Genomic DNA, 14,052 nt, shown 5'->3' on the forward strand with positions numbered 1-14,052 from the left:
TTGATGGTTGTTTTTTTAGATACAAAGAAATTCAGAATAAAAGTTACCTCGACCATACACTACTTTCAAAACCTTGTTTATAATCATACCTGCTGAAGCAGTCTGAGGATGGTATTGTTTTGCAGATGAGGGATATACAACTGCAGTTCTGGTTCTTTTTCAGATTGGTCTCTTACCCAGTTTAGAACCTATACAGAATCATTCAGAGGCTTATAAGACACCAGGGCTAGTTCAACAATATAACATTCTAAAAGCACACCACCCACTCACTCACACACAGACACAGTTCTTCCCAAATGCTTGCTAGAAAGAACCATTTTAATATTCAAGTTAGAAACTCACATATCTTGGCCAATGAAACTTTAGCAATACTGCAAAAGGTACATTTCCAAGCTTCTGAGACCATGAGAATTTTGATAGCCAAGATCTGGTTGCTTCTAATTTGCATGCTGTAATTGCTCAAAAGAGTTCATTTGGAAGGACTCAAGTAAGTAAATCTAAAGAATCCTTTAAACTTATTCAGAAAATTATTCTCTCTTCCATTTTAAAGATGTTCAGAAAATATTTTTCTAGTTTAATCACTAGTGTGCCTTTTTTGATTTTTCACAATGGGTACATCAAGTTCAGTTTTGTTTGAAGGTGACTGACAGTGATGACTAACATTTACCACACTGCTAATTTACCTTCATCTATTATCTAGCACATCAGAAATATCTTTGTTCTTAAATGTACTAAGAACAAGACAATGAAATGTGCTTTAATCCATACAATTCAAAACAACTCTCTCAGTACATGTCCACTAATAGATAATTATTCAATTTTCTGGCTAACAGATACCACAATAAGCCACTTAAATACAGACTTGAATATCACTTCTCCTAGTACAATGAAGAAGTCTTTCAACAGCTATTTTTAATTTGTATGACCAGGTAGTTTAATACTTTGTAGTGTGCACATGATTTCAAATTAATCCATAATGCAGGCCTTGACAAATTTTCACTTTAGGAGGCACCCAAAAGTTTATGTCTAATCACCAAAAGCATTATACACAAGCGACAATCAAATATGATAAAGAAATAGCCACAGGACAAAATAGAATAAGAAGCAATAAGAAGCCCTCAGGGTGGAACTATGTGTGACACAGATTCTCACCCTCCCACTTGAAGCTTCAGAAGCAGCGATTTAAAGAGGCAGATTTTAGAAGGAGCTATTTAAATCCTTAATTTTTGTCCACCAATAATCATTTGCAAAATTCAAAATTCATTATCTCCAAGCTGCTTTTACATCTGCTTGGGAAAATGTACAAGGATACACAAGTTTCCCAGACAGGGATAAAAGCAGCTGAGAAGGGGAGTGCTTTGCTGTAAGGAAAACAGGCACAGAAGTGTTAAGTACCCCTCCCTGGCTAGTCATCCCCCTTAAATTGCTGACCCTCCAGGTAAAACCTGTTTTTAAGAACCTCAGGGACAAAATAATAATGGAACAGCACACAGTGTTCCACCCAACAATTTCAAAAAGGACTACATGCAAGTGAAATAGAAGTCCACCCTTTTAAAAAAGTTTTCACCATTTACCTTACAAACACGACCACATAACTTCAGTGGGTGAAAATCTACTTCCAGCCAGTTATAAAGTTCCTTCACTTCTGGAACAACATACTGTACTACATTGAATCTCACCTATGAAAAAAATATGGAAGGTTGTTATTTTTAGTTAAAGAAGATTGCTACACAGCATTACTGCAATGCTAATATCAACAAGGTTTTAAGCAAATAACTAACAGTGCAATCCTAAAGAGAGTTACTCCAGACTAAGCCCATTCATTTCAATGGGCTCAGACTGGAGTAACTCTATATAGGGTTGCGCTGTTAGCCAATTAAAATTATTAGGACAGTTAAGGAGTACTTTCCACTTGCAAGCATCATGATGAGGACATGCATCTTCAGCTGCAACAATGCGTCACCTCTACAGTTAAGATTACTTGAGGAAGCAAGGAGACAGTCATACCTTATGTTCCCTGGGAAATGTATACCTCTAGTTCTATCTAGTGTCGCAGCCCTGACAGACTGCAAGTATAGGGACAAAGTTAGAATCAGAGAGAACTAAAGAAGCCAGTAACTTTTACTAACATTTAAAAGTTATCAGAATATTCTTCAGTTCTTCCCCAAGTGTCATTCACACTGAAGCGGGTCGTGCTGTTGGTGACTGGGCTCTTAGAAAGGACCACTTCCTAAGAAGTGATATGTTACCTTATTCACCAGCCACCAAAGCAGGACTCAACGATTTTACCTACTTTATGAAAAGCAAGTCTTTTTATTGATATACTTCTAGTAAAAATGTGTAAATGCAAATTACAAAGTCTTATCACTCTGTTACAATATATGCAGTGACAATGTATTCAGTTACAATGTATGCAGTAAAAGCATTGCATACTATTCAGCTTTAAAATCCAACTTTAAAATATAATAGTCAAATAAATCTGATTCAGTTTAAAGTATCTAATTCACAATATCTAGAATAATAAGTCAAAACCATACATACCAGTATCTTCTGAGAGACTCTGATTGAGCTCTGAAAATCTAGTCTTACTGTGCCTGTATATATACTGTTTCAAACTCCTTGAAGAGGAGGTAGAAAAGAACTGCACATCTATTATCTAGAAGGGTGCTATAACCCTGTAGCAGGCATATACTAAATTGCATCACTTAGTGTGCTAAGTAGCTCCACTTGGTGAGCTAAGTTGCTCCACTTATATGACCATATTTGACATCCATATCCTCTTTGTCATTTTACTTAACTATAAACTATTATTTTTAAGATTTGTAATAACTCTATATTACTCAAATTTAACACCATTTTCCTTACTAGCACAAGACGCATTTAATACATTCATTTGTAAATCAATAGTATAATGTTAACACATTTAAATCATAAAACACAAATATATGCTTACATTGCATAAGTTAGCCTTGGCTAGCCTTGTAGTTTAGAGTATAAAAATCATGTCCTGTAACCTTGTAGGGTGAAAATATCCCCTATAGCCTTGTGAGGGAAGAACATCCCTTATAGCCTTGTGGGGGGAGAAAGACAATCTATAACTGATAAGATATGAAGACAGCTATTAAAGTAGTGGTGGTCTTCACCTATTATCTTGAAGGGCATCCTTGAAAAGGGTAAAATCCCTCTACTGTAAGGCCTTGAAAAGGGTAGAAAGTTCCGCACTGAAAGACCTTAAAAGTGTAAAGAAAGAATCCTCCTGACAGATGGCAGGAGTATTTTAGAAACCAGCTAAATGAAGCCAGAGGCTTTTGTTCTTCCTTTAGTTTGAAAATAACTAAACCTTCAGTTATATAACTGTCTGTATATGTAGTGTTAGTTTTATGTTATAATGAATAATTCTGCACATGTACAACAAATTTATGTGCTGTAACATGTCAGAGACTATGACAACGCAACTTTTGACCGATACAAACAACCTAAAAGTTATTTTCTAAATATTACTAACCATGTCATTAATAAGAGAGATTCGTGTAGGAGGGGCCTGAAGTCCCAGAAGTGTTGCTAATCGCCGTTGCTTTTCAACAATTATGCCATCCATGTCCAAAAGACGAGCAATGTCAGTTCGTTCAGGAGTTATTGGGATTGACAGAGTGGCCAAGAGGACTCTTGTTGACATCCTGCCAACAAAAGATTGGAGAAACAAACTAAGAATAGCATTGCTTCATTCACTGTTTACTTTTTCTCTTTTACACCATCAACTGTACAATCCTAAGTAGGTCTACTTGGATCAGGCTTACTCCCAGGAAAGCATTCTTAGGATTGACCCACAAGCCTCTTTATCTTTTCATTCAACATGCCAAACCTAAAGACTTTTAGAAATTTAGAATGCAACTTCTAAGATACCGTAACATAAGAAGAATGTGCTGTCAAGTCAAGTTGCAACTGATTCAGTGACTCCAACCACGGGGTATTCAAGGCACAAGGTGAGCAGAGGTGGTTTGCCTTTGCCTTCCTCCGCATAGGAACCCCAGTCTTTGTTGGTGGTCTCCCCTCAAAGTACTGATCATGACTGACCTTGCTTCGCATCCAAGCTCAGGCCAAACTGAACTACCTGGGCTGCTCATACTATAACATATCATGGGGACTATCATAAATAACAACCCCACACACAAATATTTGCCCACCTCTGCATCTCGTCCTGTGTGAGATTCTTTCGCATTTCCCTTGAGAGATGGTAAAGACGATGAAGTGTGGAAGCATGAAAAAGTGCATTTCCTGATTTCCAGAATACGGTAGAAACTTTGTGGTAATAATTTGCCATCAGCTGGGGCTTTGGAGGTTTTTTGGACAAGGAGAACAGTCCGTGTATATCCTCCACTGCTTTGAAGGCTTCCTGAAAGGGGAGGAAAAATGCATGGCGGTTGGAGTGGTGGTTGGAGAAGGGAAGAAATGAGATGATGCAAGTTTACTAAAATCTAAGCACGATTCATTGTAAACTCCTATAGTCTTATATCCAAATGTGTTTAGGGCTATGCTGTAAAATTTACTCTGCATCTGTGAAGCTCTCTTCGTTATGAATCTTATAAAGCATGAAAGCAGATTTTAAAGTTAACGAGGCTGAGGACATAAAGAAAAAGATGTCATCGGCAAAAACACACACCTGCCATAGCTCCATGCTGATAGCACTGTCCAGCTGTACGAGCCTGGTTTCCAAGTGCATTGACTGACTCTCTGGATTATTGAGGTTGATGGCTGTACTTTGATTGTGATGCCGTTGAATCTGACCCAAATGCATTCTCAGATTGTCACAGAGTTTGCGAAATTCAGCCTTACGAGTGTACTGCAAACAGAACTTGAAAGCTGCAAAAATAAATTATTCCAAGTATTAAATATTTTAACAACTGAAAAGATATACAAGAGCAGGAGTCCAGTAGCACCTTAAAGACTAACAAAACTTCTGGCAGGGTAGGAGCTTTTGTGAGTCATAGCTCACTTCTGCAAAAGCTTATACCCTGCCAGAAATTTTGTTAGTCTTTAAGGTGCTACTGGGCTCTTACTCTTTTCTACTGCTGCAGACAGACGAACATGGCTACCCATCGTGATCAGCTGAAAAGATAGTTTGACATGCTGAAAACAAGCACGTATCAATTCTCAAAAACATCTTGTTCTTAGAAAAACTTGTATTATTTTTGAGAAAGTAGTGGAAAGGCATGCATTATTAAAATGGGATTGTTTTTTCTAAAATAATAAGGTTCTGAATTTTTTTTTAGTTCTGGCTCACCCACCACCTGATGAATTAATTAATTAATTAATTAATTAATATATAATTAAGCAACGCTTCAAGGATCCCAAACTTTTAAAACTCTACTTTTAAAAAGGATGCATAAGTTTCACAGTAATTCCAATTTTACCTTGTTGTGCAATATCATGGTAGAGGCGCTCCACTCTAGAATTGTTTCTAAGAAGGTCCAGGCATTGCCTGTATGACTCCCATAGAAATTTAACCCAGGGTGTCAGAAGTAGCCGATCAGTACGATCTTGAGTGTCTTCACCACTTACGGCACTTAGGAGAACACTAGTTAAAGAACAAAAGGGATATTGTATGCCATGCAATCAATTGTTCTTGCTTCCCAAGATGTGCATAAGGCACCACAATGCAATAACACTACAGCATATTTTGAAAGCATCTTTCAGAGTTATGGGAATGAAACAATTGTTTCAGGTAGAAACAAAGGGCCTGTAAGACAGAACTATTCCACCAGGCCTATGATTGAGGACAGCCGCAGGTAATATCAATGCTGGCCTCCCTACCGCCCCCCCCGCCATTTATAACTATTTTTTGACTTGGGGGGGGGGGCTGCCAATCCAGTTGAAGATTTCATCTGGTGTTGGCACTCTGCTCTAGCAGGTACCATAGTATACGGCGCCTTGTGTTAATGATTTTAGAAATAATTTTAGAATGATTCTATGGTTTCAATGTGTTTTATTGTTGTGCTGTTACATAAGAACATAAGAAAGGCCCTGCTGGATCAGACCAAGGCCCATCAAGTCCAGCAGTCTGTTCACACAGTAGCCAACTAGGTGCCTCTAGGAAGCCACAAATAAGACTGCAGCAGCACCATCCTGCCTGTGTTCCACAGCACCTAATATAATAGGCACGCTCCTCTGATACTAGAGAAATAGGTATGCAGCATGACTAGTATCCATTTTAACTAATAGCCATAAATTATTCTGTTTTAATATTGTTACCCACCCTGAGCCTGGCCTTGGCTGGGGAGGGCGGGTTATAAATCTAACAAATAAATAAATAAATAAAATAAGTAGGCCTGTTATGGACTTCATAGCAAATGTTAGAGAATGTCAGAATTGGTTCTGTTTGGCTAATGTTTTCATTTTGTGGGACCTCAGCACACAACTTAGCTGGCCAATCTTTTTCCCAACAAGCATATTATTTCATAAAAACAAAAATACTCCCCATACATATTTGTCGCTGCAGCACCTAGGATAGTTACGGCCATCTGAGTAGGGTTTTTAATGGTTTTAATGATTATGGTTTTAAGGATTTTTTAGATGTAATCTGTTTTTAATTATTGTTATCTGCCCTGAGCCTGGCTCGCTGGGGATGAGGGCGGGTTATAAATTTGAATAAATAAATAAATAAAAGTCACAGAACAGGTGCCTACCTCTCTGGTGTCTGAATATTATCCAAATCTTCTATATCTAGCACCATCTGCTGAGATTCTTCTTTGGCAGCTTCGGTTTTTTCTTCTGCTAGTTTTAAATAGGCTCGGACTACATCTTCCAAGGACTTGATGTTCACCTGCATCAACAACGGAAAAATTAAACTAGCTTTGCCTAGACACGAGTCAGTATTTCAACTGGGAAGCTCAAAATGTAGTAGTAAAAATGCAGTGATAGACCTGAACACAAATGTATTATTGCTTCTGTAATTCAGTTATACTAAGAAACCTACCGATATTAAGAATCAATTACCGTATTTTCCGCTCCATAGGACTCACCTTTCCATAAGACGCACCTAGTTTTTAGAGGAGGAAAACAAGAAAAAATCTTGTTTTCCTCCTCTAAAAACTTGCCCTATGGAGTGAATGCCCTGGGAGGCAAGCAGGGCCGCACAGAGCAAGCCGGCGCACGTGCCCAGCCGGCTCTGTGCGCCCCCCCCCGCCTCCCAGCTGGGAGGCGGGCGGGCGCACAGAGCCGGCTCGCATCATTCCAGCGCGCCAAGCCGGCTCTGTGCTCCCCCCCCCGCTTCCCAGCTGGGAGGCAGGCAGGCGCACAGAGCGGGCTGGGAGGTGGGCGGGCGCACAGAGCCGGCTCGCGTCGTTCCAGCGTGCCAAGCCGGCTCTGTGCTCCCCCCCCACTTCCCAGCTGGGAGGCGGGCAGGCGCACCGAGTGGGCTGGGTGGGCGCACAGAGCCGGCTGGGCGCGCTGGAATGGCGCGAGGCGGCTTTCCCTGGCCGCCTCCCAGTGCGTCCAGCCGGCTCTGTGAGCACATTCACTCTATAAGACGCACAGACATTTCCCCTCACTTCTGAGGAGGAAAAAAATGCGTCTTATGGAGTGAAAAATATGGTATTTGATGAACACATTGGATCAGTCTGAGGTGTTTTACAGACAAATCTCACAAACATGTACATTTCTCTATGGAATCTACAAATATTGATACTCCTTTTGTTAACAAAGCTCTTCAAGTCCTTTACCTGCTGGCAGATATTCTTGTACTGATACAGCCCTTCTTTTGCCAGGTGGCTCTTGCGGAGGTCCACACAGAGCTCTAAATACTTCAGCATAATCGGCTCGTGGATCTTTTGCCATGTTCGGTGTTTTTTACTTTTCATAACATCATAGAGAACATCAAGGGCAGGTTGCTTCTTCCCAACCTCAAGAAATTCTGGAGAGAAAAAACCCACCTCTGATTAAAACCTGCTCCAAATATTTTAATTACTATACATTTACTTAATTTATGCCCCATTTTTCTCTCTACCATAGCATTCCAAATTCTCTATGAAGTGGACAGACAATCATTCCCTGGTCTAGTGACCCTTTTCCCCCTCCTCTTAGCTCCTGCTCATAGGTGCTCCTCCCACTGGAGTTGTGCTCTGAGCTGCACTGTGTCCTGCTTTGCAACCTCAGAGTTTAAAGGAGGCTCAAGCAGACTAACATTAAATACAATTTAACATTTAGCTACCAGGGGAAACCACTTTCCCTCATGAACAGGATTTTGTGGGGCATTTTAGGATGTTTGGGAGGGGGAAGGCAGAAAAATTGACACTCTACTAGTAGAAATCTTTGCATATACAGAAATCTAGTCTGGATCCAATAAATCTGGAGAATTATTTCAAATTTGAAGCATGCGGATATATGGACAGTTGGGAAGCCATTCTGTAAGAGAATGGTTCTTCAGAAATACTTGTTCCCTAATAAGAAATTCATACATTTTAAAAGGGGAAGTTCAGTCTGCCACACTGAGCTTGATTTCTTTCCACAATACCCATTTTTGTGGCAGGCCATCATTTGTAGCCTCATTTCAGACTAACAGTTTCAAACATTAGAAAGATGATAAATTCTAAACATTTCAAACTGCCAGACAGAACACGATCACATTAAAATCTGAGGAAAAGAATCTTCTTAGTCTGAGTTAACTACGACTTAACATCTTAGAAACATAATGCAACTATTGTGAAAATGTAAGTTTTTAGTAAGATTTGGCTTTAATTATAAACACAAAAGTTGCAATAGCGCTGACACTCCTGAGCAAGGAGTTTGTTTCTTGTTGGTTTTGAGTTCTTAGCAGGGTTTTGAGTTCTTAGCAGGGGGGGGGGTTTAATCACTGAAGTGCTACAAATTAATTTCCTCCCATTTTAAGATATGCTCACTTTAAAAAAAAACCTGTCAGCGGTAGTGTTAAATTCAAAAGACCAATGGAATCTCCAAGTGCCCCTTTAGCAACAATCCACACAAGCTAATTTGCATCTCTTCAAACAACAGAACAGGCAGAAAGAACAAGGGGGTATATTTCTTCTCTCAACAATCCTGCCCCACTAATTTCAGTGCCCAAGAAGGTTCGGAGATCTAGACTGAAATACTGCATCTGACTCTAGCCTGAGAAATATCAAGCCATAACTAATTTAAGAGTTGAATGACTTCTTGTTCTTGAAAAACCTGCTACTCTTCCTTCACTTTTATAACAACATTACTTGGGACAGAATTAAAGCAAGCATCTTACTGGTTCAAACGCAAGTTTTTCTGCATTTTGGGTTTTGCACAAAAAAATTGAATGTTTAGTGTTTTAGCTATTTATAATATATTAGTTATTTGGTATAAAAGAAAACAGTAAAAAATGTGAAAGTACAGCACTGTCAAATATTTATATGCCTTCTAAGACTTCAATGTCCACTCTTTCTACAAACTCCAGTTTATTTTTATTACTGTTATTTTATTAAGTGGATCCCTATACATTCTGTAAGTATTAATAAGCAATGTACAACCTGTGGTTCAACAGCTTTTTTTGGCTCTCTGTGGCCCCTGGGGGAAATCCCAAATACTGACATCAACCTTTTCCCTCTACTCCCCTTTTTACATTACCACAATGTCAGATAGGTGCTGCTGCATTTCTGCAGTAATATGAATAGCCCCAGGTCAACTGGAGAAGTCCATACCACAACACCTATCCATGCTGTGTGTTTGTGTAAAGTACCGTCAAGCCACAGCCGACTTATGGCGACCCCTTTTTGGGGTTTTCATGGCAGGAGACTATCAGAGATGGTTTGCCAGTGCCTTCCTCTGCACAGCAACCCTGGCATTCCTTGGTGGTCTCCCATCCAAATACTAACCAGGGCTGACCCTGCTTAGCTTCTAACAGCCCATTCCTGAAAATACGGCGTGCAGAGACGGCGGGGAAGAGGTGTAGAGGCGCCTCTTCCTAAGCCGTTTCGCTTACGCCGGAAAACAAAAAAAAGCTATCTTGTGGCTTTTTGTTTTTTGTTTTAACAGGGCCTTTTGCCCCATTGAAAACAGTGAGGCTGCGCCTGCTCAAAAGCAGGTGCAGCAATGCCGTTCTCACCGGCGGTGGCCAGTGCCGAAACGGGATAGGCTCCCCCCGGAACACCCCCCTGCGCCAGCGTGGCCTCTCCACACCGTGGCCTGTGCCACAGAGAGGCTGCGCCAGTGGAGGGGTGCGTAAGTGCATGTAATCGTGCAATTGCACGCACTTACGCTGGCGGCGAAATCACGCCGCCTCCAGAAGACTTTCGGCTCAATTCTCAGGAATGGGCTGTTAGATCTGATGAGATCAGGCTAGCCTGGGCCATCCAGGTTAGCTGTGGCTTAATTTCCAGGAAAGACAAGGCTGGCAATGGTTAGAAACTGCAATGTGAGGTCCTCTCATAGCACCCTGAGAAAAATTCACACACGGCAGTAGCAAAATATAAGGAGACCCAAGGCCTGTCCAAAGCTTTGGAGGGTATTCCTAAATCACAATCCGTTCATTGCTCCTCCTTTCCATGCTTTTAGAAGTGCAAGATGGAACTAGTACCAGTGGCCTTCAGTGACTGGAGTTGTGCATTGCTATTTTAATATTCACATTAAGCAGTGAAACAATCGAGATTCCTGGTTCTACAGTCACAGTACTGAACTTACAGATTCCAAATCAACTTTAAGATCAAGATCCTAGTTACCTAATAGTTACCATTTTTTAATTGTTTCAGGCAGGGGCACCTTGGAGACCAACCAGGTTTTCCTCGGTATAAGCTTTCATGAGTGAAAGCTAACGAGGCTTGATTCACAAAGGCTCACATGGTAGAACTTTTGTTGGTCTTTAAGGTGCTATTGGACTCAAATTCTGGTCTATTTTCAAATTAATAACATTCATGAAACACCATTAAAATGTGTACTTCTAGAAATAGAAACATCGGATGAGGTGTTCTCACTCAGAAAATGACACAACCTGGGCAGTGACGGTTTCAGTAATTTCAACAATGGTAATGTGAATAAACAGCCATGTTTATGAAATGGATTTAAGATTGAATTATTTCCATCAAAAATGTCAGTTTAATTTCTTATGATTATGATGAACAGTACCAAATGTTTTATTAACTGTATGATTAGAGCCCACTTTAATCAAACTACATTGTGTTCTTACCATATTTGGGGGGTATTTATGATGCACAACCCTGCCACTTAAAGCTTGTTCTTACCTGCAATTATGTTTCATTAAACTAGCTTTAATGTCTGTGTCTTATGTTGCTGGTATTTTAGTGCTCACATTCTCTTAAACAGACTCTTAAATTGGAGTAAGGAAGATGTGTCAGGTCTAACAGCTGTGAACTTACTGGTTTAGAACTACACAGGCTATCACCAAGTTCTGTTCTACTAAACTGAAGTTTTCAGGAACACAACTACATCTCCCAATTGCAGAGGAAGGTATCCTCAAATAAGCCCGCTCTTTGAACAACTTCCCCTCTTTATATGTGAAGCGTTGTAGTAAGTTGCCAAACGATAAAGGCTTACCGCGCTATACCAGAAAGCCTGCACGGTTTACAATTATTTCCTTCCCTAACCACATCTGTTGTTTCATACACTTGATGAAAAATATATCCAATCCCACCCAATGCTATCTGCTACTTGACCGACACCTAACTTTAAAAATATATTACTTAAATGAAAAACCTAGTAGGTTCAACAACAAAAAGGGTGTGCAAGTGTGATCTCGAAATGTAAAACTGGGCTGCAAATACATACATTTTTAAAAAACTGGGTCAAGGGAACAGAGCGGCCGATGGGGCCACGGGGAAAAGCCAACCTTCCGATCGGTAATGTACAACAGGAACCGGCTACCATCCAAGACAAACGCTGCGGACATTTTCATTGTGGCAGATGTAGAAAAACAAAGCACGTTTATGGTCTTCACCCGCAGGGCAGAGGAGGGCCTCGACTTGAAAGGCAGGCAGGGGCGCCAGGGTGGGACCGGCAGGCCTTGCCTCACGTAAAGGAGCTGCCAGGGGCTGAATGGCGCTTTGCTCCGTCAGGCGGACACAGGGAAGAGCTGCTTTCCCCTGTCCGACACAGGGAACCGGGACAGAGGGGGAGGCGCTGCACTAATGGGCGCTGAAGGGGGTGGGGGGGGGAAGGCGAGCCTAGGCCTCGGCCTCCATTGACTCAGCCTGCTGAAGCTCGCGCGGGCGGGCGGGGCTCCAAGTCGAAACGAGGCGGAAGCGGCCTGGGCCAGGATGCCAGCGGCCGACAGGGACCCGCACTCACCGTTCGCCCGCTTCAGGGCGTTCTCGGGCCGCTGGAAGTAGACCGGCATGATGGCGACGGCTTCTCCTCACGCGGCAGCCAGACCCCAAGGAGCGCCCAGCCAGGCAGCGAGAGAGGCCGGAAAGGGAGGGCGTCACGTGGCCCCCACGCACAGACGTGTCCGGAAGTGAGGCGGTCTTCCCGGGGCGCCGGCGGAGCCTCGCCGTTCGGCAGGGCGCATGCGCGGAAACCTCCGGCTTGAGTCGACCTTTGACCTTTCCATGGTAACGCGTGCTCTGTTGAGCGTGGCCTGGGTTCGAGCCCAGTATTGCTCCTGAAGGCATGGGGCTGTGGAAGCGACTGATTTACCATTTGTTTTGTTTCTTGAATGTCCTTCAGAGAATTTCCGTGGCTTTGGAGATATAAAAATATTTTTAAATATATTAGTTTCCTCATTGGGTAACTATGGCATAGTAAAGAGTCCTTTTTTAATGCAAAGTATAAACCAGTGGTTCCCAACTTTTTTTTGACCAGGGACCACTAGGACTTTTTTGTTCGGTGCAGGGACCCCAAGGTTCAAAATAAAAATTCAGAGAATTTGAAAATAAACTTTAATCATAACTGTTAGTTAAACATTAAACTAAGAATAATATTTGAATATATATTTTATAATAGAGAACTTTTAATTGAAAATCAATGTGATTTTTGAGCTTGCATCCTTTTTACAAGCTGGGCAATTCTGGGGCTAATACTGTTGCTCAGAGCTACACGAATATCATCACTTGCTTCCAATCGATTTCTGGTCTTGTTCTTAATTATAAGCAAAGCAGAAAACCCTTGTTCGTATAAATAAGTTGTGGAGAAGAGCATAAGATATCGCAAGGCGAATCCCCGAACTGTAGGATATGAAATTGCTTTTTTACATCAGAACTCTTCAAGAGAAACTGATTCAAACGCATCCTTAGAGTGCCTATCATTTTGGAATTCAATGAGCTCTTCCTGGATTTCTTCTGCAACCTCTTCAACAGCAATACCAAAAGGATTGCGAATCAGCTTTTGGGTATCTTTTGGAAATCCTCTCTACAGCACTCGAAATCTCCCCTTCCAGCATTTAACCTCTTTGGTTTGAGCAGGGCCCCCCTTCCCTTCTGTTCCTTAACTGACATTCAGCTGCTCTCAGTATTCCAGCCTCATTAGGCCAGCCTTTTTTTTGGGGGGGGGAATTCTCCTTTTGTTTATAACTGTGGATGGGCAGATATAGTGATTAACAGCAAACATATCAATTTTGTGGGGGAACAGAGCCCTAGACCAGCTTGTGACAACCTGCCATGCAATTGTCATCATTTTGTACTGGAGCCTGGGAGAAGGCTTAAGTGGAGTGATTTTTTATCAACTTGTAAGGTAATGCCTTTTATTCAACACCAGTAACATAAACTGTACACTGGCTTTTAAATTCTCCAGAAGTCTTCAGTCTTTTGTGAGCAAAACTGCTGCTTCTTCACATAAGACCAAAGATACAACCTGATACCACCTTCCCCCCAATACTATTTTCTCTGTGCTTTCCACACTGGCTGCTTGCAAAGGCTTTCAGATCATGTCAGAAGAAGTTAGCTGTGACTTATGAAAGCTCATATTGAAATAAATGTTGTTAGTCTTAAGGTGGCCACTGGCCTTTTGTTTTATTTTGCTATAGCAAATACAAGCCCTTTTCAATCATTTGAGATCATAGCCTGAAATCTTTTTGCTCTAAGCAAACTTGTTTTACATCATGCCTGATGAAACTTTATGGAACTCGAA

The 14,052-nt window shown here is 41.3% G+C and overlaps 1 protein-coding gene and 1 non-coding gene across 2 annotated transcripts in view; both read right to left on the minus strand.

Annotated features, from left to right (window-relative positions):
* The window catches only part of EIF3A (eukaryotic translation initiation factor 3 subunit A), a 33,664-nt gene extending 21,250 nt beyond the window's left edge, over positions 1-12,414 (minus strand). The window contains exons 1-9 of the mRNA XM_056849933.1: positions 12,277-12,414; positions 7,719-7,909; positions 6,684-6,820; positions 5,412-5,575; positions 4,661-4,860; positions 4,185-4,393; positions 3,506-3,677; positions 1,575-1,679; positions 90-188 (exon numbers count right to left, since the gene is read on the minus strand). Coding sequence (XP_056705911.1) covers positions 90-188; positions 1,575-1,679; positions 3,506-3,677; positions 4,185-4,393; positions 4,661-4,860; positions 5,412-5,575; positions 6,684-6,820; positions 7,719-7,909; positions 12,277-12,325 — 1,326 coding nt within the window. The 5' untranslated portion in view covers positions 12,326-12,414. The remainder of the gene's footprint in view (positions 1-89; positions 189-1,574; positions 1,680-3,505; positions 3,678-4,184; positions 4,394-4,660; positions 4,861-5,411; positions 5,576-6,683; positions 6,821-7,718; positions 7,910-12,276) is intronic.
* Positions 628-758, minus strand: LOC130478489 (small nucleolar RNA SNORA19). The gene has a single exon (XR_008933351.1). It is a non-coding gene; the product is annotated as a small nucleolar RNA SNORA19 (small nucleolar RNA).
* Positions 12,415-14,052: the final 1,638 nt, after the last annotated feature.

Source organism: Euleptes europaea, chromosome 5 (genome assembly GCF_029931775.1).
Source record: "Euleptes europaea isolate rEulEur1 chromosome 5, rEulEur1.hap1, whole genome shotgun sequence".
NCBI classification, from domain to species: Eukaryota; Metazoa; Chordata; class Lepidosauria; order Squamata; family Sphaerodactylidae; genus Euleptes; species Euleptes europaea.